The sequence below is a fragment of the Mesoplodon bidens genome (assembly GCF_964165515.1).
Source record: "Mesoplodon bidens genome assembly, chromosome: 5".
Classification (NCBI taxonomy): domain Eukaryota; kingdom Metazoa; phylum Chordata; class Mammalia; order Artiodactyla; family Ziphiidae; genus Mesoplodon; species Mesoplodon bidens.
In genome coordinates this window covers 72,210,237-72,234,739 of record NC_138161.1, presented here as the reverse complement: position 1 = coordinate 72,234,739, position 24,503 = coordinate 72,210,237, and the positions used below count along the sequence as shown (strand labels likewise).

Here is a 24,503-nt window from a genome sequence, read left to right as displayed (position 1 = left end):
CCAGTAAATTTCACATCACATGTGGGTGGCCATATAATTTATTGTCTAAACCAGGATCCTTTTGACAATGGAACAGGCAACATTGGTGATAGTGCTTCTGTGTCAGGCACGCACTGAGACCATCTCAGGTTAACCAAGTGGTTCTGGAGTTTGAATTAATCACCAGTGCCTAGGGATTTAATCAACCATGTTGTGTAGTGAAGCCACCATTAAAATCCAAAAGGAGGGGTTTCAGAGAACTTCCAGGTTGATGAAGCAGCATGCCTCCATGTGCCACCGTGTTGGGCTCCAAACTCCAAGAGGACTGAAGTTTCTTTATTCTCGATCTCACCTATGAATCTCTTCATCTGGCTGTTGGTTCCTGTGTTTTAATATCCTCAGTAATAAACCACTCATCTGCCGTGTGGCTGACAGGGTCTTGGTGCTCTGGCTGGGTGTCAGGCTTGAGCCTCTGAGATGGGAGAGCCGAGTTCAGGACATTCATCCGCCAGAGACCTCCCGGCCCCATGTAATGTCAATTGGTAAGAGCTCTCCCAGAGATCTCCATCTCAACACTAACACTGAGCTCCACTCAACAACCAGCAATCTACAGTGCTGGACACCCTAAACCAAACAACTAGCAAGACAGGAACACAACCCACCCATTTCGAGAGGCTGCCTAAAATCATACTAAGTTCACAGACACCCCAAAACACACCACTGGACGCAGCCCTGCCCACCAGAAAGACAAGATCCTGCCCCACCCATCAGAACACAGGCACCAGTCCCTTCCACCAGGAAGCCTACACAAGCCACTGAACCAACTTTACCCACTGGGGGCAGACACCAAAGACAACGGGAACTAGGAACCTGCAGCCTACAAAAAGGAGACCCCAAACACAGTAAGGTAAGCAAAATGAGAAGACAGAGAAATATGCAGCAGATGAAGGAGCAAGATAAAAACCCACCAGACCAAGCAAATGAAGAGGAAATAGGCAGTCTACCTGAAAAAGAATTCAGAGTAATGATAGTAAAGATGATCCAAAATCTTGGAAACAGAATGGAGAAAATACAAGACACATTTAACAAGGACCTAGAAGAACTAAAGATGAAACAAGCAACAATGAACAACACAATAAATGAAATTAAAAATTCTCTAGAAGGGATCAATAGCAGAATAACTGAGGCAGAAGAATGGATAAGTGACCTGGAAGATAAAATAGTGGAAATAACTACTGCAGAGCAGAATAAAGAAAAAAGAATGAAAACAATTGAGGACAGTCTCGGAGACCGCTGGGACAACATTAAACACACCAACATTCAAATTATAGTGGTCCCAGAAGAAGAAGAGAAAAAGAAGGGGTCAGAGAAAATATTTGAAGAGATTATAGTTGAAAACTTCCTTAACATGGGAAAGGAAGTAGTCAATCAATCCAGGAAGCACAGAGAGTCCCATACAGGATAAATCCAAGGAGAAACATGCCAAGACACATATTAAACTATCAAAAATTAAATACAAAGAAAAAATATTAAAAGCAGCAAGGGAAAGCAACAAATAACATACAAGGCGATCCCCATAAGGTTAAGAGCTGATCTTTCAGCAGCAATTCTGTAAGCCAGAGGGAGTGGCAGAACATATTTAAAGGGATGAAAGGGAAAAACCTACAACCAAGATTACTGTACCCAGCAAGGATCTCATTCAGATTTGACGGAGAAATTAAAACCTTTTCAGGTTAACCAAGACACAGTCCTCCTAATTATGGGCAGTTTGTATTCTGGGACCCAGTGACATTCTGGCATTGAGACATGAATCTGTCCAAGAAAAATTGCACCAGACAGAAATCAAACAGGCAAGGAAGAGTTTACTCAAGACTGTTGCAATAAGGGAGAGAGATTTACCTCCATGCTGAATACAACAGGGGCAGCTGTGGATGTGTAGCCAGTGAGCAGGGAGGGATGAGTGGATGGAAGATTACTAAGGGGAATTGGTTAGGTATGAAGGGCATGGGAATACTTGCTGAGCTGGGCCCAGTGGGACAGAGACTGCAGCCGAGGATGAGGCCTTATTGAGGAAAGGATGGACTCAGAGGAGCCTGACTAAAGTTTAGTCAAAGAGGGAATTCTTACGGAATCTCATCAAATGACAGGCAGCTTTTAAAATTCATTCTTCTCCAAGGAAACCCATAGTTTCCCAACTGTAATAACTCACTCTTGTTCTGAGAAATTCTTCCAAACATATTTATGTTCTAATTTCTTTTCCTTTATGATTTTATTTCCCTTTGCAAATCCAATTATTCTTGTGTTTGATTAGAAAATCTATTTTATCTTTGATGTTTGCTTCGACTCCAGCAAAGCTAGGGTGGAATTGACTTTTGAAAATTTAAGAATGTGGTTTGAATTGACCAAGGGAAGCACAGTCATAATTCAGCCAGGAAGGACTTACGAGTGGTCCACGTCTCATGATGCATTGTTTAGTGAGTCTTAGAGAACAGAAGAAAAAGCAAGGGATTTACTTATATTATATTTATTTCACATGTATGTCCATCATGGTGGAGACCAGTATAGGATCCACTCTGAAGCCCAGTGCTCACCACTGGGGAGGCCCCTTCCCCATCCTGCAATCACTTTCCTCGTCTATAAAATGAAGGTGTTCGATTAGATAGACTCCTTGGTACTTTGCAGGGCTTTTCAAAAGTTCCATAATTCTGATTTTTAAATCATTCTATCCCTCTGTGGATTGCATCTTCTTATAAAATATCCACCTTGGAGCCATTATAAAGGATCAAATATGAGTGATGGTAAATCACTCTGAAAATAATGACTTTATGTAGGAACTATATTTGAAAGGCTCAGTTTTCCATGCATGTGTATATTTTGTAGTTTAAGGTATAATGAATCCAAGGAGGGTATGCAAGAATGTTCCCAGCAAATGTAAAATAGATAGCTAGTGGGAAGCAGCTGCACAGCACAGAGATCACTTCGGTGCTTTGTGACCACCTAGAGGGGTGGAATAGGGAAGGTGGGAGGGAGACACAAGAGGGAGGAGATAGGGGAACATATGTATATGTATGGTTGATTCGCTTTGTTAAAAGCAATTGTAAAGCAATTATACTCCAATAAGGATGTTTAAAAAAAAAAAAAAAAAGAATGTTCCCAGCAGCTTTGTAAGTAAAAGTGATAGTGAGGTGGGGGAGGGGTAGAAACAACGTGAAAGGTACTTCATCAGGAGAACAAATGCAGAATAGTGATGGAATGGCATACAGATAATCAGTGAGCTCCAGCATCAAAGGGGATAAATATCACAAATTTTGAGCAAAAAAGGCAAGAAAAAACCCAAGTATGATACCACTTAAAGTGTAAAAACACACTGAACGGTGCTACTTGTTTTGAGGGTTACATACTTACATATATAATAAAAGTATTTTTTAAATGCTTGGTGATGATAAAGCACAAGATTCAGAATAGTGCGGATTGGGAAGGGGTTATAATTAGGGAGGGAATTCAGAGCTTCAGCTGCCTTTGCTAATGCTTGAATTCTTAAACTGGGAGTTGGATATGTGAGTGTTCATTGTATTATACTTTACACATTTTTGTATATCTTAAAATAGTTTATGACATTCTTGTAATAAAGTTGGGAGAGTTATGAAAAGCCATGGCATTCATTTGCTTGTAAAGATTAGAAACTGAGTCTCAACAAGTCGCTATAATTTTTTAGTAGCAAAGGTTAACGTGCATTTAAAAGCTCCATGCTACCTGTCCCTCAATTACAATATACCAAACAATCAAAACAAAAGAAACAACTTCCAGTGTACACATTGCCAAAAGAATTACTGGTCAGGTACCAGTGTTTTGAGTTGCAACTTCTTATATTTCTTTCTTTCTTTTCTTTCTTTTTAACATCTTTATTGCAGTATAATTGCTTTACAATGATGTGTTAGTTTCTGCTATATAACAAAGTGAATCAGTTATACATATGTTCCCATATCTCTTCCCTCTTGCTTCTCCCTCTCTCCCGCCCTCCCTATCCCACCCCTCTAGGTGGTCACAAACCACCTAGTTGATCTCCCTGTGTCATGCGGCTGCTTCCCACTAGCTATCTAGTTTATGTTTGGCAGTGTATATATGTCCACGCCACTCTCTCACTTGGTCAGGGATTACCCTTCCCGTTCCCCATAACCTCAAGTCCATGCTCTAGTAGGTCTGTGTCTTTATTCCCATCTTACCCCTAGGTTCTTCATGACCTTTTCTTTTCTTTTCTTTTCTTTTTTTTAGATTCCATATATATGGTATTTGTTTTTCTCTTTCTGACTTAGTTCACTCTGTATGACAGACTCTAGGTCCATTGACCTCACTACAAATAACTCAAATTTGTTTCTTTTGATGGCTGAGTAATATTCCATTGTATATATGTGCCACATCTTCTTTATCCATTCATCTGTTCATGGACGCTTAGGTTGCTTCCATGTCCTGGCTATTGTAAATAGAACTGCAATGAACATGTGGTACATGACTCTTTTTGAATTATGGTTTTCTCAGGATATATGCCCAGTAGTGGGATTGCTGGGTCACATGGTAGTTCTATTTTTAGTTTTTTAAGGAACCTCCATACTGTTCTTCTTAGTGACTGTATCAATTTACATTGCCACCAACAGTGTATGAGGGTTCCATTTTCTCCACACCCTCTCCAGCATTTATTGTTTCTAAATTTTTTGATGATGGCCATTCTGACTGGTGTGAGATGATATCTCATTGTAGTTTTGATTTGCATTTCTCTAATGATTAATGATGTTGAGCATTCTTTCATGTGTTTGTTGGCAATCTGTTTATCTTCTTTGGAGAAATGTCTATTTAGGTCTTCTGCCCATTTTTGGATTGGGTTGTTTGGTTTTTTTGCTATTGAGCTGCATAGGATGCTTGTAAATTTTGGAGATTAATCCTTTGTCAGTTGCTTCATTTGCAAATATTTTCTCCCATTCTGAGGGTTGTCTTTCGGTCTTGTTTATGGTTTCCTTTGCTGTGCAAAAGCTTTGAAGTTTCATTAGGTCCCATTTGTTTATTTTTGTCTTTATTTCCATTTCTCTAGGAGGTGGGTGAAAAGGATCTTGCTGTGATTTATGTCGTAGAGTGTTCTGCCTATGTTATCCTCTAAGAGTCTGATAGTTTCTGGCCTTACATTTAGGTCTTTAATCCATTTTGAGCTTATTTTGTGTATGGTGTTAGGGAGTGTTCTAATTTCATACTTTAACATGTTTTAACATGTCCAGTTTTCCCAACACCACTTATTGAAGAGACTGTCTTTTCTCCACTGTATATTCTTGCCTCATTTATCAAAGATAAGTTGACCATATGTGCGTGGGTTTATCTCTGGGCTTTCTATCCTCTTCCATTGATCTATATTTCTGTTTTTGTGCCAGTACCATACTGTCTTGATTACTGTAGCTTTGTAGTATAGTCTGAAATCAGGGAGCCTGATTCCTCCAGCTCCATTTTTCGTTCTCAAGACTGCTTTGGCTATTCGGGTCTTTTGTGTTTCCATACAAATTGTGAAATTTATGTTCTAGTTCTGTGAAAAATGCCACAGGTAGTTTGATAGGAATTGCATTGACTCTGTAGATTGCTTTGGGTAGTAGAGTCATTTTCACAATGTTGATTCTTCCAATCCAAGAACATGGTATATCTCTCCATCTACTTGTATCATCTTTAATTTCTTTCATTAGTGTCTTATAATTTTCTGCATACAGGTCTTTTGTCTCCTTAGGTAGGTTTATTCCTAAGTATTTTATTCTTTTTGTTGCAATGGTAAATGGGAGTGTTTTCTTAATTTCACTTTCCGATTTTTCATCATTAGTGTATAAGAATGCCAGAGATTTCTGTGCATTAATTTTGTATCCTGCAACTTTACCAAATTCATTGATTAGCTCTAGTAGTTTTCTGGTAGCATCTTTAGGATTCTCTATGTATAGTATCATGTCATCTGAAAAACAGTGACAGCTTTACTTCTTCTTTTCTGATTTGGATTCCTTTTATTTCCTTTTCTTCTCTGATTGCTGTAGCTAAAACTTCCAAAATTATGTTGAATAAGAGTGGTGAGAGTGGGCAGCCTTGTCCTGTTCCTGATCTTAGTGGAAATGGTTTCAGTTTTTCACCATTGAGGATGATGTTGGCTGTGGGTTAGTCATATATGGCCTTTATTATGTTGAGGTAAATTCCCTCCATGCCTACTTTCTGGAGGGTTTTTATCATAAATGGGTGTTGAATTTTCTCAAAAGCTTTCTCTGCATCTATTGAGATGATCGTATGGTTGTTCTCCTTCAATTTGTTAATATGGTGTATCACATTGATTGATTTGCATATTTTGAAGAATCCTTGCATTCCTAGAATAAACCCCATGTGATCATGGTGTATGATCCTTTTAATGTGCTGTTGGATTCTGTTTGCTAGTATTTTGTTGAGGATTTTTGCATCTATGTTCATCAGCGATATTGGCCTTTAGTTTTCTTTCTTTGTGACACCCTTGTCTGGTTTTGGTATCAGGGTGATGGTGGCCTCGTAGAATGAGTTTGGGAGTGTTCCTCCCTCTGCTATATTTTGGAAGAGTTTGAGAAGTATAGGTGTTAGCTTTTCTCTAAATGTTTGATAGAATTCGCCTGTGAAGCCCTCTGTTCCTGGGATTTTGTTTGTTGGAAGATTTTTAATCACAGTTTCAATTTCAGTGCTTGTGATTGGCCTGTTCATATTTTCTATTTCTTTCTGATTCAGTCTTGGCAGGTTGTGCATTTGCAAGAATTTGTCCATTTCTTCCAGGTTGTCCATTTTTTTGTCATAGAGTTGCTTGTAGTAATCTCTCATGAATTTTTGTATTTCTTCAGTGTCTGTTGTTACTTCTCCTTTTTCATTTCTAATTCTATTGATTTGAGTCTTCTCCCTTTTTTTCTTGATGAGTCTGGCTAATGGTTTATCAATTTTGTTTATCTTCTCAAAGAAAATGCTTTTAGTTTTATTGATCTTTGCTATCGTTTCCTTCATTTCTTTTTCATTTATTTCTGATCTGATCTTTATGATTTATTTCCTTCTGCTAAATTTGGGGTGTTTTTGTTCTTCTTTCTCTAACTCCTTTAGGTGCAAGGTTAGTTTGTTTATTTTAGATGTTTCCTGTGTCTTAAGGTAGGATTGTATTGCTATAAACTTCCCTCTTACAACTGCTTTTGCTGCATCCTATAGGTTTTGGGTCGTTGTGTCTCCATTGTCATTTGTTTCTAGGTATTTTTTGATTTCCTCTTTGATTTCTTCAATGATCACTTCGTTATTAAGTAGTGTATTGTTTAGCCTCCATGTGTTTGTATCTTTTACAGTTCTTTTCCTATAATTGATATCTAGTCTCATAGCGTTGTTGTCAGAAAAGATACTTGATACGATTTCAATTTTCCTAAATTTACCAAGGCTGGATATGTGACCCAAGATATGGTCTATCCTGGAGAATGTTCCATGAGCACATGAGAAAAATGTGTATTCTGTTGTTTTTGGATGGAATGTCCTATAAATATCAATTAAATCCATCTTGTTTAATGTATCATTTAAAGCTTGTGTTTCCTTATTTATTTTCATTTTGAGTGATCTGTCCATTGGTGAAAGTGGGGTGTTAAAGTCCCCTACTATGAATGTGTTACTTTCAATTTCCACTTTTATGGCTGTTAGTATTTGCCTTATGTATTGGGGTGCTCCTATATTGGGTGCATAAATATTTACAATTGTTATATCTTCTTCTTGGATCAATCCTTTAATCATTATCTAGTGTCCTTCTTTGTCTCTTCTAATAGTCTTTATTTTAAAGTCTATTTTTTCTGATATGAGAATTGCTACTCCAGCTTTCTTCTGATTTCCATTTGCATGGAATATCTTTTTCCATCCCCTCACTTTCAGTCTGTAGGCGTCCCTAGGTCTGATGTGGGTCTCTTGTAGACAGCATATATACGGGTCTTCTTTTTGTATCCATTCAGCCAGTCTGTGTCTTTTGGTGGGAACATTTAATCCATTTACATTTAAGGTAATTATCAATATGTATGTTCCTATTCCCATTTTCTTAATTGTTTTGGGTTTGTTATTGTAAGTCTTTTCCTTCTCTTGTGTTTCCTGCCTAGAAAAGTTCATTTCGCATTTGTTGTAGAGCTTGTTTGGTGGTGCTGAACTCTCTGAGCTTTTGCTTGTCTGTAAAGGTTTTAATTTATCCATCAAATGTGAATAAGATCCTTGCTGGGTAGAGTAATCTTGGTTGTAGGTTTTTCTCCTTCATCACTTTAAATATGTCCTGCCAGTCCCTTCTGGCTTGCAGAGTTTCTGCTAAAAGATCAGCTGTTAACCTTATGGGGATGCGCTTATGTGTTATTTGTTGTTTCTCCCTTGCTGCTTTTAATATGTATTTTATTGTATTTAATTTTTGATAGTTTGATTAATATGTGTCTTGGCATGTTTCTCCTTGGATTTATCCTGTATGGGGCTCTCTGTGCTTCCTGGACTTGGTTAACTATTTCCTTTCCCATATTAGCGAAGTTTTCAACTATAATCTTTTCAAATATTTTCTCAGTCCCTTTCTTTTTCTCTTCTTTTTCTGGGACCCCTATAATTCATATGTTGGTGTGTTTAATGTTCTCCCAGAGGTCTCTGAGACTGTCCTCAATTATTTTCATTCTTTTTTCTTTATTCTGCTCTGCAGTAGTTTTTTCCACTATTTTATCTTCCAGGTCACTTATCCGTTCTTCTGCCTCAATTATTCTGCTATTGATTCCTTCTAGAGAATTTTTAAGTTCATTTATTGTGTTTTTCATCTCTGTTTATTTGCTCTTTAGTTCTTCTAGGTCCTTGTTAAACATTTCTTGTATTTTCTCCTTTCTATTTCCACGATTTTGTATCATCTTTACTATCATTATTCTGAATTATTTTTTAGGTATACTGCCTATTTCCTCCTCATTTGTTAGGTGCTGGGTTTTTGCCTTGCTCCTTCTTCTGCTGTGTGTTTCTCTGTCTTCTCATTTTGCTTAACTTACTGTGTTTGGGGTCTCCTTTTTGTAGGCTGCAGGTTTGGAGTTTCCATTGTTTTTTGTGTCTGTCCCCAGTGGCTAAGTTTGGTTCAGTGGGTTTTGTTTGCTTCCTGGTGGAGGGGACTAGTGCCTGTGTTCTGGTGGATGAGGCTGGATCTTGTCTTTCTGGTGGGCAGATCCACATCTTGTGGTGTGTTTTGGGGTGTCTGTGGCCTTATTTTGATTTTAGGCAGCCTCTCTGCTAATGGACGGGGCTGTGTTCCTGTCTTGCTAGTTGTTTGGCATAGAGTGTCCTGCACTGTAGCTTGCTGGTAGTTGAGTGAAGCTGGGTCTTGGTGTTGAGTTGGAGATCTCTGGGAGGTTTTCACTATTTGATATTATGTCGAGCTGGGAGGTCTCTTTTGGACCCGTGTCCTGATGTTGGCTCTCCCACCTCAGAGGCAGAGCACTGACTCCTGGCTGGAGCACCAAGAGCCTGTCCTCCACACGGCTCAGAATAAAAGGGAGAAAAAATAGAAAGAAAGAAAGAAAGAGGATAAAATAAAATAAAGTAAGGTAAAATAAAATAAAGTTATTAAAATTAAAAATATTTATTAAAAGAAAAAAAAACGGACAGACAGAACCCTAGGACAAATGGTGAAAGCAAAGCTATACAGACAAAATCTCACACAGAAGCATACACATACACACTCACAAAAAGAGGGAAAGGGGGAAAAATAATATATGTTGCTCCCAAAGTTCACCTACTCAATTTGGGATGATGCGTTGTCTATTCAGGTATTCCACAGATGCAGGGTACATCAAGTTGATCGTGGAGCTTTTTTTTTTTTTTTTTTGGTGCACGGGCCTCTCACTGTCGTGGCCTCTCCTGTTGTGGAGCACAGGCTCCGGATGCTCAGGCTTAGCGGCCATGGCTCACGGGCCCAGCCGCTCCGTGGCATGTGGGATCCTCCCAGACCAGGGCACGAACCCGTGTCCCCTGCATCGGCAGGAGGACTCTCAACCACTGCGCCACCAGGGAAGCCCCGATTGTGGAGTTTTCATCCGCTGCTCCAGAGGCTGCTGGGAGAGATTTCCCTTTCTCTTCTTTGTTCGCACAGCTCCCGGGGTTCAGCTTTGGATTTGGTCCCGCCTCTGCGTGTAGGTTGCCTGAGGGCGTGTGTTCTTCCCTCAGACAGGACGGGGTTAAAGGAGCCGCTGATTCGGGGGCTCTGGCTCACTCAGGCCGGGGCCAGTGAGGGGTCCGGATGAGAGGCGAGCCTGCAGCGGCAGTGGCCGGCGTGACGTTGCACCAGCCTGAGGCGTGCCGTGCGCTCTCCCGGGGAAGTTGTCCCTGGATCCCAGGACCCTGGCAGTGGCGGGCTGCACAGGCTCCGGGAGGGGAGGTGTGGACAGTGACCTGTGCTCGCACACAGGCTTCTTGGTGGCGGCAGCAGCAGCCTTAGCGTCTCATGCCCGTCTCTGGGGTCCGCGCTTTTAGCCGCGGCTCGCGCCCGTCTCTGGAGCTCCTTTAAGCAGCGCTCTTAATCCCCTCTCCGCGCGCATCAGGAAACAAAGAGGGAAGAAAAAGTCTCTTGCCTCTTTGGCAGCTCCAGACTTTTTCCCAGACTCCCAGCCGGGTAGCCGTGGTGCACTAACCCCTTCAGGCTGTGTTCATGCCGCCAACCCCAGTCCTCTCCCTGGGATCCGACTGAAGCCCGAGCCTCAGCTTCCAACCCCCGCCCGCCCCGGCGGGTGAGCAGACAAGCCTCTCAGGCTGGTGAGTGCCATTCGGCACCGATTCTCAGGCTGGTGAGTGCCGGTTGGTACCGATTCTCAGGCTGGTGAGTGCCGGTCAGCACCGATCCTCTGTGCGGGAGACTCTCTGCTTTGCCCTCCACACCCCTGTTGCTGCGCTTTCCTCAGTGGCTCCGAAGCTTCCCCCCTCTTCCACCCGCAGTCTCCGCCCGCGAAGGGGCTTCTAGTGTGTGGAAACCTTTCCTCCTTCACAGCTCCCTTCCACTGGTGCAGGTCCCGTCCCTATCCTTTTGTCTCTGTTTATCCTTTTTTCTTTTGCCCTATCCAGGTACGTGGGGACTTTCTTTCCTTTTGGGAGGTCTGAGGTCTTCTGCCAGCGTTCAGTAGGTGTTCTATAGGAACAGTTCCACGTGTAAATGTATTTCTGATGTATCTTTGGGGAGGAAGGTGATCTCTGCGTCTTACTCTTCCGCCATCTTCTCAAATCTCCCTATGTTTCTAACTACTATTGTTTTTTACTTATAATTTTTGCTATTCTGAGACAAGTTTGTGAAAACATGTATATGGGTAGGAGATATAAAATTGAGACTGGATGCCAGATTGATAAATGAACAGTTTACCCTGCAAATAAGCACCAACTCAGCTCTGAGCTTGCAGGCAGCCTACACAAGAGGAGAAACCCTCTGAGTCAACAGCAGCCAGCTTAATAGGAGAGTTTTCTTGGTTCGAAAATTTGGGGAAGAATTAATCCCAAGGATCCTTACATCAAAGGCACTGAAGCATTTTGCGTTGTGCTCAAATCTGTTGATTTGCCCTTGACAGTGGCTCCTTGTGATTCATCCACTTCACACAGCACCAGAGTGATCTGGTTATAACAGGGCTCAGATCGTGTCAGCTCTTCAGAGGCTCCCGTGCACCCAGGTCAAGGCAGGACTCCTTACCTCAGCCTCCAAGGTCGCTGCCCCTGCTCCACCATCTGCCCTCATCTCCTGTCACTCTTCTCCCCTGAGTTAGGCCTCAGCCACCCCAGTCTTCTTCCGTACAGAGCTTCACCTGCCTGGCCACTTCTTTTTCCCTCAGTTGGGAATGCCCTGCTCCGAGATACTGGCCTGGATGACTCATCCTACCTTTCAAGTCTCCATTCAAATGTCGTTCCTATGCCTGCCCCCCAGAGGGGCCTTCCTTAATTACATTGGCAAAGGTAACCTCCCTTCCAGTACCATCCCTAGGCCCTGGGCCTGGCTGTCGAGGCCGCCACTGTGGTCATCCTCCAGCCTTTTCCCTCCCCATGGAGCAAGGAGCCCATGGGGCCAAGGGGACCTGCATACTCAGGGCCTGTGTCTCCTCTTCTAGACCATGCCCTGGTCACCTGGAACCCTGCAATTCTCTTAGGCCCAAATGACCTCAGCTCATTTCCAGAGTCTGCGGGCCTCTGACTCAGGGCCCTCCCCCCGGGGTGGTCTGTGCTGCCGGTTTGCACACCCCGACGTCTGAGGTGGCTGGCTATCTGCAGAAGGCATCAATGGCTCTTGGACGTAGGGGCTGAGGTGTCAAATGTGTGTGCAGAGACCCCTCACAGTGGGAGATAGAGCCAGGCTGGGGAGCGATGGGGGCAGGGTCGGGATGTACATCTAGGGATGAGGGTCGGGGGTGCTGGCACACCCAGCTCTGTCATATTCCATTGCAGAACTTGGAGGAGTCTGAGAATACTGAAGCTGGCCTTCCAGGTCTCTATGAAGTTAATTTGTCGGGGTAAGAAGGTAGGTCATATTTTATTTAACAGTTTGTTAGCTTGGTTCATAACTTATAAATATTTAGATGTGTGGGCCTCCACTGGTCCTCTTGCTGTATCCCCACAAATGTTCGTGGTGGGCCTTGCCTCCTCTACATGAGGGTCAGTCAAGAAGATGGGGGAGCTGGTTCAAAATGACAGGGCCTGGCGGTCACCAAGCGGCCTGTACCAGACCCCCTAGAAGCTCCTTGTCTGCCGCCACCTTGCTGCGGGGCTCAAACCCTATTCTAGGCACCCTGCTCTCACTCTTCCATTTCCCTGTTTTATTTTCTTTGCAGCAATGACAAAAATCTGAAATTACCTTATTTGTTTGTTTATTTGTTTAGTATCTGTCATCTTGCCACTAAAATATGAGTTCTGTGAGGTCACAGGCTTATGGCTGCTTCTTAGAACTTGGCATGCGCTAGGCACTCATTAAAAATCTGCTGAGGGCTTCCCTGGTGGCGCAGTGGTTGAGAGTCCGCCTGCCGATGCAGGGGACACGGGTTCGTGCCCCGGTCTGGGAAGATCCCACATGCCACCGAGCGGCTGGGCCTGTGAGCCATGGCCGCTGAGCCTGTGAGTCCAGAGCCTGTGCTCCGCAATGGGAGAGGCCACAACAGTGAGAGGCCCGCGTACTGCAAAAAAAAAAAAAAAAAAAAATCTGTTGAATGAATAAATAACATAGGGGCAGGTTTGTGCCAGGACCATGCTGGGTACAAGGATGACTAAGAAAGGCCCTCTGTCCCCAGGGGGCCCCAAGCCCAGTGAGGGAGCAGATCAGAAAACTGTTTTCAGTTTTACACTCCTCAAGTGGTTAATTAATCTGGAAACAAAAATGTAAATGTAGCCATTATTGGGGAACTTCTACTGGGCAGAGGAAAGGTTTGCAAAACAAATCAACCCCAAGGTAAGAGAGAGACTTTCCTGTTAGTCCTTACTAAGGGACAGGGCTAAGGGAGCTTTGATGATGCTGCGGAACGGGTGGAAACTCATTCCTTCTCCCTGAACAGAAACTGCTTGTGATTTTTCTAGGAGGGGGGATGGTGTCAAACATTTTCTGCTGCTAAGCTAAAATATCATTTAGAACAGGAGGCTACAATGCCCTCGGCTGCTGCTCTCTGCCGTATTTAACTCTCACGGCAGAGGGTGACAGCGGTAGAAGGGCATCGCCTCGGCTGCTCACTCCCTCCATCCTTCTCCGAGGCCTCGCACATGCGGCGGGGCAGCCGGCTAAGCAGCTCTCCAGATGCCGCGGTGTGAAAGTGTGAAAGAGGACGGCAGGGACACAGCCCCTTCCACACAGAATTATTTTAAGAAAACAATGGACATATATACACTACCACATGTAAAATAGAAAGGTAGTGGGAAGCAGCCGCATAGCAGAGGGAGATCAGCTCGGTGCTTTGTGACCACCTGGAGGGGTGGCATTGGGAGGGAGGGAGGGAGACGCAAGAGGGAGGGGATATGGGGATATATGTATACATATAGCTGATTCAGTTTATTATAAAGCAGAAACTAACACACCATTGTAAAGCAATTATACTCCAATAAAGATGTTAAAAATAATTAATTAAAAAAATAAATTAAAAAACAAAACAAAACAAAGCTTGTTCCTTTGCACTCAGAGAAATATGAGGTCATTTTTATCCACAGATGATCGTACAGGCCCCATAAAGCCAATCCACTTGAAATAGGATGAAAATAACATAAGAAATACTGAAAGCTACACTTGATCAGAGTTTTATCTTAAAAAACAATTTGGAAAACAAGTAAAAATCACAGAAGTAAAAAAAAAAAATCACAGAAGTAATCTTACACTTTGCAGAATTAGGTTGTAATTTCACTATGTGCTAATTCTTAGAACAAATACTAGGGATGCATATATTTTTTTTTATCTTTTAATGTAGTTGATGTACAATATTATGTTAGTCTCAAGTGTAAAACATAGTGATTCGACATTTAAATACATTACAAAATGATGGCCCCAATAAGTCTAGTAACCATCTGTCCCCAAACAAAGCTATTAGAGCAGCTTTGATGACATTCACTGTGCTGTACAACACCTCCCTGAGACTTTTTAATTTTATAACTGGAAGTTTGTATCTCTTAATTCCCCTCACCTATTTCACCCCACCCCACCCCTCTGGGAATCACCTGTTTGTTCTCTGTATCTATGAGTCTGTTTTCTTTTTGTTTGTTCATTTGTTTTGTTTTTAGATTCCATACGTAAGTGAAATCATATGGCATTTGTCTTTCTCTGTCTGACTTGTTTCATTTAGCATAATACCCTCTAGATTTATCCAAGTTATTGAAAATGGCAAGATTTCATTCTTTTCAGTGGCTATTCCATTGTGTGTATGTGTGTGTGTGTGTGTGTGTGTGTGTGTGTATATGGCACATATTCCTCTGTCTCCTCATTTCCCCTACTTCTCTGTGTTTATTTCTACGTATCAGGCAGGTCCATTATGTCTTCTGATCTTGGAGAAGTGGAGACGTCCTTACAGGAGATGTCCTGTGAAGCCCAGCAGCACACTCCCCTCGGACCTATGTGCCCTAGGGGTGCTCCTTGCATCAGCCGCGTGTGCACTTCTGATGTGGTGGGACCTACCACTGTGATCATGCTCATAAGCAGGCTGACCCCCTGCTGGCTGCGCAGCCCAGTGGCTTGTGGCTGCCAGTGGGTCACCGACCAGGGGATATGGCTGGACCCGTTTTTGCCACTCTTACCAGCTCATTGTGGTTCCTTCTTTATGTCTTTAATTGTGGAAAATTTGTCCTGCTAATCTTCAGGTTGTTCTCAGTGGTAGTTGCTCTGTGAGTAGCTGTAACTTTGGTGTGTCCACGTGAGGAGGGGAGCCCAGGGTCTTCCTACTTCACCACCTTGACCCCCACCTCAGATGCAAATATTTTAAAATAAAATTGTATAACATCACCTTATTCCTTCCTTACTTGGCTTTTAAGGTATATATTCATTCATCGGACAAGTATTTATTGTGTACTTGTTCTGTGCCAGGGCTATTCCAAGCAGTGGGATCAGTGAACAAAAAAGGTGAAAATAATCCCTGCCCTGTGGACCTTATTTTCAAATGGGGTGATTGACAAATCATAAAGGGGAAGCAGAGTACAGTAGAAAGTAACAATGTTAAGAAGAAAATACGAAGCAGGCAGGGTGGACTTGCAGTGCAGAATGGGGGTAAAGTTTACAGTTTTAAAGAAGGTGGTCAGGGTAGGTCTCTGAAAAGATGACACCAGGGCAAAGACTTGGAGATGATGAAGAAAAGAGATAGGGATATCTGGAGAAAGAGCATTCTAGTCAGAGGGACCAGCAAGTGCGAAGACCCTGGCATGGGATGTGCCCAGTGTGTTCCGGGAAGGTCAAGGGGGTCAGTGTAGCTGGAATGGAGTGAGTGAGGAGAGGGAGGGAAGAGATGTGTTTGCAGAGGTATGGCGGGAAGATCGTTCAGGATATTCTAGACCACCAGAAGGACCTTGACTTTACTCTGGGTGAGATGGGGAGCCCAAAAGAGGGTTTTGAGCAGAGGAGGAAGGGATCTGGGTCACTCTGGCTGCTGAGTTGACAACAGACTCTAGGGGAGTGAAGGTAGAATCAGGAGACCAGTTGAGAGACTATTGAAGCAGTCAGGTGAGAGAGCATGGCAGCTTGGACCAGGGTGGTAGTGATGGAAATGGTGAGAGCCAATAGGATTTAATAACTGGTCTGATTATGAGAGACAGTGGACCATTGGAGTGTGACAGGGAGAGACAAATCAAGGGTGGCCTAAAGGTTTGTGGCCTGAGAAATTGGAAAGCAGGAACTGACATGAACAGACATGGGCAAGGCTGCAGCACTAGGATGATATGGAGGGAAGATCAGCAATTCAACTGGGCGTGATAACTGTAAGATGCCTACCAGACACTCAAGTGGAGATATCAAGTGGGTAGAATGTTCAGGGAATTCTTTCCTGAATGTCTGGAAACTTACTTCACAAGCTGCTTCCTTTCCCTTAGGAGATCCCTTATTTCTCACAGGACACTGGGAACAAAGCTGTAGGGAGGAATCATGAACTAAGCACCAAGATACTATTACCGCCAGGGCATTTTTTGGACTCTAGAGAAGAGAGAACCTTCTTGAAGGGGTGCAGGTGGAGCTCTCAAAGAATGCCCTGAGGTAATAGAAGGCTTTACTCCTGTCTTTCAGGCCAATATGTAAAAGGAGGGATAGCTAGATTTGGTAAGTCCCATGGGCAAGGACAATGCAAATTGATGGACAGTCTACAAAACAACTTGCTTCAAACCTTTGAAAGTGTCAAGGTCATTAAAGGAGATTAAAGAGACTTGACAAATAAATGCAACATAATTATTTTGACCCAGATCCTCTTATTATAAGGGGCATTACTGGACAACTGGGGAAACCTGAATGGATTAGAGAATTAGATGACAGTAATATATCAGTGGTAATTTCATGATTTTGATGGCTGGTCTGTGATTATGTAAGAGAGTATCTTTATTTGTAAAGAATACACACGAAGTATGGGAGAAAGGGGCATCAGGTCAGCAACTTATTCTCAAAAGGCTTAAGTCAAAAAAGTGTTCTTTGAACTATACCTGTAACTCTTCTCTAAGTGTGAGACGGCTTCCAAACTAAAATAATATTTAAAATGTGAGGACATTTTGTTTGCCATCCTTATAGAACTACACAGACACAGACCTCTTCTTTAGAGCCCCTGAGAGAGAGATAGAGAGCACACAGAGCAATCAATAGCTGATGGGAAAATAAATAGATATGATAAATATATTGCTTACAAAGAACAAGTAAACATGAGAAGAGGTCAGTAAAGGAGTTTGGGGGATGAGAGATTGAGTTTGGAGGAGCTAGGCAGGGGAGGGCCGAAGTGCTCCCCTGCGGTTTAATGGTTTTTCAGCTGGAGAATCAGCCAAATATATATACTGGGGGTTTCCCCAGGCAGCTGGAGCTTCTTTAGAACCGTAGGAAGCTTCCTTCAGCTCCCCTGTGTCTACCACTGGCCTGTGCAGGGTGGTGATCCAGCCCAAAGAGCACCAGCCTGTAAATGAACCATCTGGACTAAGATGATATTTAAGATCTCTTAAACACTTAAAATACTTTGAACAAGAGGATAACATTGATCAAGGATATGAAGCATAGGACAAATAGATGAAAAAGGATTAAAATATACTTTTTTTCATTTGAAAATGTAAGTTCTTTTTATTTGAGACATCCACCTAACTAAAAGGATGGTTCCTGCCCCCCTCCCTTTGAAAAAACAAACCTAGAACCCCCTTTTCCCCTTAAACAACACAAGGAACACTCCCCTCTCTTTCCAAATCTTAGATAACAGCAAGAGAGTCCCCTTAAATAGAACTTTCTATTTTATGATTCCTATAATACTGGAACACATCATTGCAGAAATATTACAGCCTATTTTCCGAGTGTCAAAGTAAATTTATGCTGCAATCTTACAATGCTAACACACCTGTCACTTTTCTTTTGGCTTAAAATAAGTTTGTTTAATGGCATGCCTAATTTCTTGATTGACCCACAATTTATTTAGAAATAAATTTACAAACACAGAACTGTTTACTCCATATTTTTGTTACAGGTTTCTAACAATTGTATTGTGGTCAGATAACTAGATCTTGTATAAAATCAATTATTTGAAATGTGTGGAGACTTGAATTGTCTAGTATATGGTCAGTTTTTGTAAATGTTACATGAGAGTCTGGGAAGAGTGTAGGTTCTCTAATCATCAGGAGGGAGAGGGCCCTATGTATATCTATTAAATTTAGCTTATTAAGTATATCCAGATTTTCTATTACTAATTTTTCAAATGCTTTCCATCAATAACTGAGCAAGGTGCATTGAAATCCTACATTATGAGGATGTAACTGACAGTTTCTCCCTGTAGTGCTTGATGTGTTTTGATTCTACTTTATTAGATACATGTGAGTTTAGAATTCTTATTTCTTCCTGGTAAGTTGAATGGTTTTCATTGTCTAGTGGCATTCTTTATTCTAATAATGCTTTTTTCCCCTTAAAATCTATTTTGTCTCATATTAATATAGCTACCCCAGATTTCTTTTGGTTATTATTTGCCTGGCATGTCTTTTTTTTAGATTTGTTTACTCTCAACCTTTCAATGCCCTATATATTATGTGTGTCTCATAAATTATACCTAGATGGATTTTGCTTTTTAGACAGTTTATTCATCTACATTTACTAGAAGATGTTTAGATCACAAATAAAATAACCCTTCCAGGAATGATTAACTATAGCAGGGTACCCAACAAACAAGAATCTGTGCCCAGGGCACAGAGCAGAAGGCAATACCATTTTCACAAAGGGCCTGAAAGTCACACGTCCCATCTGGGGGTGCCACATGTCGCCCAAGCATGGAAAATGCAGTCGTCTGTCTCTGTGCAGAGATCTGTCCTGTCTCTGCCCACCAGATTCAGAGACAGCCATTTGAAATACTAGACATGGAGAGAAGGGGTACAAAATCTATCTTTCATAAAGGTTCCTGGTACTTGTTAGCACCAGTGATCATCAAGATAGAGGTGTTAAAGGGAAAGCTCATGGCGCCATTCTATTCCTGCAGTACCTCATACATATGTGATGTGCAGGAATTTTTATATTCTGTAAAATCATTTTCAAGTTTCCTTAAACTGTCTGAAGAATAATCTGTGTTTCTTAATGCTTTCTGCCAAACTCGGTTTTCATGATTACTTCTACAAAATTACTTCTTTTTAAACTCCCACTGCCACCAGACTTTTTATGTCATTTTTTTTCAAATTCAGTTAGAAAAGATAAAAAATATTTAAGATAGTATCTTTTTTTGTTTTAATTTATTTGGTTGCACAAGGTCTTAGTTGCAGTAGGTGGGCTCCTTAGTTGTGGCAGGTGGGCTCCTTAGTTGTGGCATGCATGTGGGATCTAGTTCCCTGACCAGGGGTCGAACCCCCACCCCACGCATTGGGAGTGCAGAGCCTTAACCACTGCACCACCAGGGAAGTCCCCTAAAATAGTGTCTTAACTGGCAGTAGAACTACAAAATTACTTGAAGCTTCCAGTTAAACTGAAATAGGATTACTGTGCAATTCACCATTGGGAAAGCAACAATAATGTACATGATAGTAAAAACAATGGCTATCGGGTTCCTGGTAGGTGACAGGTACTCTGCTAAAATGTGTGTGTGTGTGTGTGTGTCTGTGTGTGTGTAACCTCCACTTAAATATGAAAAACCCAAGGCTCAGAGAGGTCAAGTAACTGGCCCAAGATCACACAGCCAGTGAAAGGGAGAGCCAGGATCCAACTCTGGTCTCTCAATCCAAAGTCCATATCATAGTGATGAAAAGAATGAGTTCTGGAGTGAAACTACTAGGACTCACATTCCAGCTCCACCACTTCAAAGCTAGGTGGCAGTGGGCAAGTTATTTAATACCCTCCTCTATCTCATCTGTAAAATGGGAATAACGATCATGTCTATCCATACTGTTGTTATGAGGATTTAAAAGGATGATCTGAGACAATGCTCAGAATGGAACCTGGCACACAGAGAAAACTCAAGAACTGTTAGTTATTTTTTTATGTTTTCAGGGAACATTTTGGGGCTTCTTTATCATCAACGGTTAATATTAATAATTACATGCTAAGGTATCTTTAATGTTGTGTTCATGTGGTTCTCACCCTCTTCTTCGTGCATCCTCCGTACATGCCAGGCCGCCTCACTGTTCTCCCGCTGCTCCCACGGTTGGCTCCCACCCACAGTTCTCCAGTTGTTACAGTGCTCCCTTCTCCTCCACTGGGTGTTCCCTGATTTTCCCAACAGTAAACTTTCATGAGACACTATTTGAGGATAATTAGTGGCTGTCTGGGTTGTTCCTTCATTCCCCAAGTATTTCCTGAACACCTACTGCATGCCTGGTCCTGTTCTAGGTACTGAGTCCCTCCTTTATGGAATCTGTATGCTAATTAGGGGAGTAGGGTAATTAGGGGAGTAACAGTAAACAAATATACACAAAAAGATAGAAGAAAAATACCAGAGAGTGACAGGTGCTGTGCAAATGGTTCAGGCAATGTGAACCTGTAGAATAACTGGATGGATCCATTAGACTCAGTGGTCAAGGATGGTTTCTCCAAGAAGGAGATATGTAAGCTGAGATCTGAATGGCAAGAAGGAGGCAGTTATGTGAAGATCAAAGGGAAAGGCATTTCAGGGAAGAGGGTACAGCTAGTGCAAAGGCCTGGAGGTGGGAACAAGGCTTGGGTTGTATTTAAGGAACAGAAAGGAGGTAGGTGTGATTTGAGCCTAGTGGCTAAGACAGACTGTGGACAAGACAGAGCAGGTTGGTGGAAGAAAGCAGGAGACAGATTATACACAACTTGATAAATGAGAGTAGAGAAGAGATCAGACCCTAATGTTATATGAGTCTGTGAGGCAGGGAAGTGGTAGGATCTGACCATGGTTTGGTGCATGTCAGCAAGGAAAGCTTGGATTTCTGCGAGTGGCTGAGGTGACTAGGGATGTGAGGCATCCTGGGATTGGTTCTGATAATCTCTTGGCAGAGTTGGGAAACCTACACAAGCTGGAGGATGTGGGGCCCTAGGGCTGCTTATCTCTCTAGCACTTGAAGTTCCAAGACTTGTGTTTGAGTTCAAGTTCCATCAACCTAGTGGTTGTGTTAATTTGTGAAAGTCAGCCTACTTATTCTCATCTGTAAAATGGAGACAAATGATCAATGTATTGTCTAGTTCACAAGGGTCATTTGTGATAATAAATGTAAAAGCATTTTGCAAGTTCTGAAGTACTATAAAAATGTTAGTTAAAATTTAAGATGCATATATCTTGCATTGTAATTACAAGTCTCTAAACTAGAGCAGGATCAATTACTTCTTTTTATCTGCCACAATACCTAACCCAGATCCTTGTGTTCTAGGGATTACAAGGTTGAATATTACTGTACAGCAAAAGCATAAAAAATGAATGAAAGCGTCTGTGATTAATGCCTTCAATGTTATTGTCAACATTACCATCATTACTGTCTAGCAGTAATGCTTTAAAAATTTTGGAAAACAAAAAACAACCTCTGATTTTTCTTTTCACCAAATCCATTGAAATGAAGAATAAAGAAACATTTATTCACAGTTAAAGTTATAAAAATATTTATACTTGGCCCTTAGTATGCATGGGTTCTGCAACCATGACTTCAACTGGGGATCAAAAATATTTGAAAAAAAAATTCCAGAAAGTTCCAAAGAGCAAAACTTGAATTTACTGCAAACCAGCAACAATTTACATAGCATTTACATTGTATTTACAGCTATTTACATAGCATTTACATTGTATTAGGTATTTTAAGTAATCTAGAGATGATGTGTGGGTAGGTTATATGCAAATACTATGCCATTTTATATAAGGGACTTGAGCATCCATGGGTTTTGTTATCTGCAGGGAGTCATGGGACCAATCCCCTGCCAATACTGAGGGATGACTCTATATACATCAACCTAATCTGTTCTCACAAAATATTTTATTTTTTAATCAAACTCAATACATATACAGAAAAGGGCATGAATCATAAGTGTATATATGAATTTTCACAGGGGTGGACACACATATGTAATTAGCTCCACTTCTAGAAGTTTGATGCCAGAAAAGATTCCCCTAAATGAAAAAGCTATGTTCCTAAGGGCGTCCATACAGTGTTATTGTGAAAAAAAACTAAATGAATGGTGGAGGAGTGATTAGGGAAGTGTCGGCACACAGATTCAGTGGAGCAGTATGGAGCCATTAACAATTGTGAACTGTAAAACAAAATTCTCAACACTCGAGTGCCCTTGAGTCAGGCAGGTGGACGCAGCCTAGGATAAAATGGTCAGGAGTGAGGGAGGTGAGTGAAGAAGAGGCAGAAAATAGAGAGTGTGGAGGGCAGGCCCAGCCTGAAGATTTTCACATTCAAGTGTAAAAAATATGAATAAAACAGGAGAAAATAGAACATGGTGCTGATGAAAAAAAACACGTCCCATGCCAAGCTTAGCCCATAAGCCTTTAGTTTACGACCCTGGCTAGAGATGAGGGGAAACAGAGGCAAAATAAACATTCCAGGTGTGGCAATATGATTATAACACAGATTGTGGCTCCACATGGACAAGGACTGGGGCAAGTATGGAAGTGAGCGCTGGCCTCCATGGGAACTTGGCCAAATTACCTTTAAGCCTTTAAGCCTCAGTCTCTTCATCTGTAAAATAGGGATTTTAAAAAATGTCTCCCTTACAGAGCTGTTGTAAAGGGTAAGTGGGTAGAAAAGTGCCTAGCGGGTGGGTAATAGGACTATTCTTCTCCCCTCCTCTGCCTCTCTCTCCTCATTATCATTTGATTGTTCTCATTATCATTATTTCTGATTTCATATCCCAACCATCCTCTTCCTTTTGTTTGCTTGACTCCGGACACACTCGCCTTCTGGATATTTCTTCTGCACGGTTCAGCCTCAAGGTCCCCTCACCTCTTCCCACCAATACTGGCTCACTTCCTGTGGGTCTCTGTCAACGACCCCTCCTCAGAGAGGGCTGCCGTGTCCACCCACCTTCTCCATCTCTCACCCTGCTTTATTCTTCATTGCACTTAGCACCACCTATTATATTATGTATGCATCTTATTAGTTACCTGTTTATTCTCTACCCTAGAACAGAGGTCCCCAACCCCCGGGCCGCAGCCTGTTAGGAACCGGGCCGCACAGCAGGTGAGCAGCGGGCAGGCGAGCAAGCAAAGCTTCATCTGCCGCTCCCCATCGCTCGCATTACTGCCTGGACCATCCCCACCCACCACCGTCCGTGGAAAAATTGTCTTCCAAGAAACCGGTCCCTGGTGCCGAAAAGGTTGGGGGCCACTGCCCTAGAAGGTAAGCTCCATGAAGGCCGGAATTTGCCTCACTTGTTGAATGCTGTATTCATAGTTCCTAGAAGGGTAATTGCCATGTAATAAACATTCAAGAAGTATTTGTTGAATATTGTTGAGTGCTCAAGGTCTTGTTTTTCTCTAAATCCCAGGGTTACAATGTTATTTGTGTATTAAATGCTTTTAAAATGCAGTTGTTCCTCGGTATCCACAGAGGATTGGTTTCAGGAAACTCTCCTCACATATAACAAAATCCACGGATGCTCAATTCCCTTGTATAAAATGGCAGCACAGTCGGCCATCTGTGTCCTCGGGTTCCGCACCCCCAGATTCAACCACCCGCGACATGGAGGGCTGACAGTACATTTTCTCTAAAATGATCTCAATATGTAACACTTCTTACTCTTTCCTAACTTGCTTGGCAGATCAGCTGTGCAGAAGCTGGGGACAGAGGTGTTTGAGGAGGTCTACAGTTACTTCAAGAGAGCAAGGCAGCAGAAAGCCAGCAAGGCAGAGGTCTGGGCGGCTCTGGAAACAGTCGTGCCTCGAGCCAGTGACTGTTCTGAGGTTGACCAGTGGCTCTACTTTGAGGAGCAGTTGCTGATCACAAGCGGAGAAGGGGCCACTCTTCTCCAGAACCATCGCGAAGCAAATGTCAGAAACAAGCAGCTTCAAGTGGACAAATGCCTGTGAGCATCCGTCAGCACATATGCTGGACTCTGTTCTGGGAACTGGGTACAGAGCTGGAGCTGTTGTCTCTACTCTCAATCCCTTGTCAAATGGAATGACTCCTTTAGGGAGTAGTAAACCTGGGCTAATTAGTGTTGTTGGGTCTATACTGTGAGATGGGTCAAGTTTGGCTTCCTGAAAAGCATTCCCGCTTGTGTGCCCTTGGGGTTTCCAGCGGGGTTGGACCACCCTGACCTTGACCTGGGAGAAGTACCTGCTCTTCACTGTTTCCACTTGGAGGACAGGCTCAGCACCCGACTGCTCTGGGTCTCCACAGTCTGTGGGCACCTGCCCCTGAAGGGTGTTGGACCCCAGCCTCAGCCACACTGGGCTGCTGCC

At 42.4% G+C, this 24,503-nt stretch overlaps 1 protein-coding gene across 1 annotated transcript in view; it reads left to right on the top strand.

The window, feature by feature from the left end:
* Positions 1-24,039, top strand: part of NEK11 (NIMA related kinase 11) — a gene marked incomplete at its 3' end in the record, with an annotated part of 289,656 nt that extends 265,617 nt beyond the window's left edge. Inside the window, 1 exon segment of the mRNA XM_081235786.1 lies at positions 23,861-24,039. Within this exon segment, the coding sequence (XP_081091912.1) occupies positions 23,861-24,039 (179 nt within the window).
* Between the last annotated feature and the right edge of the window lie 464 nt (positions 24,040-24,503).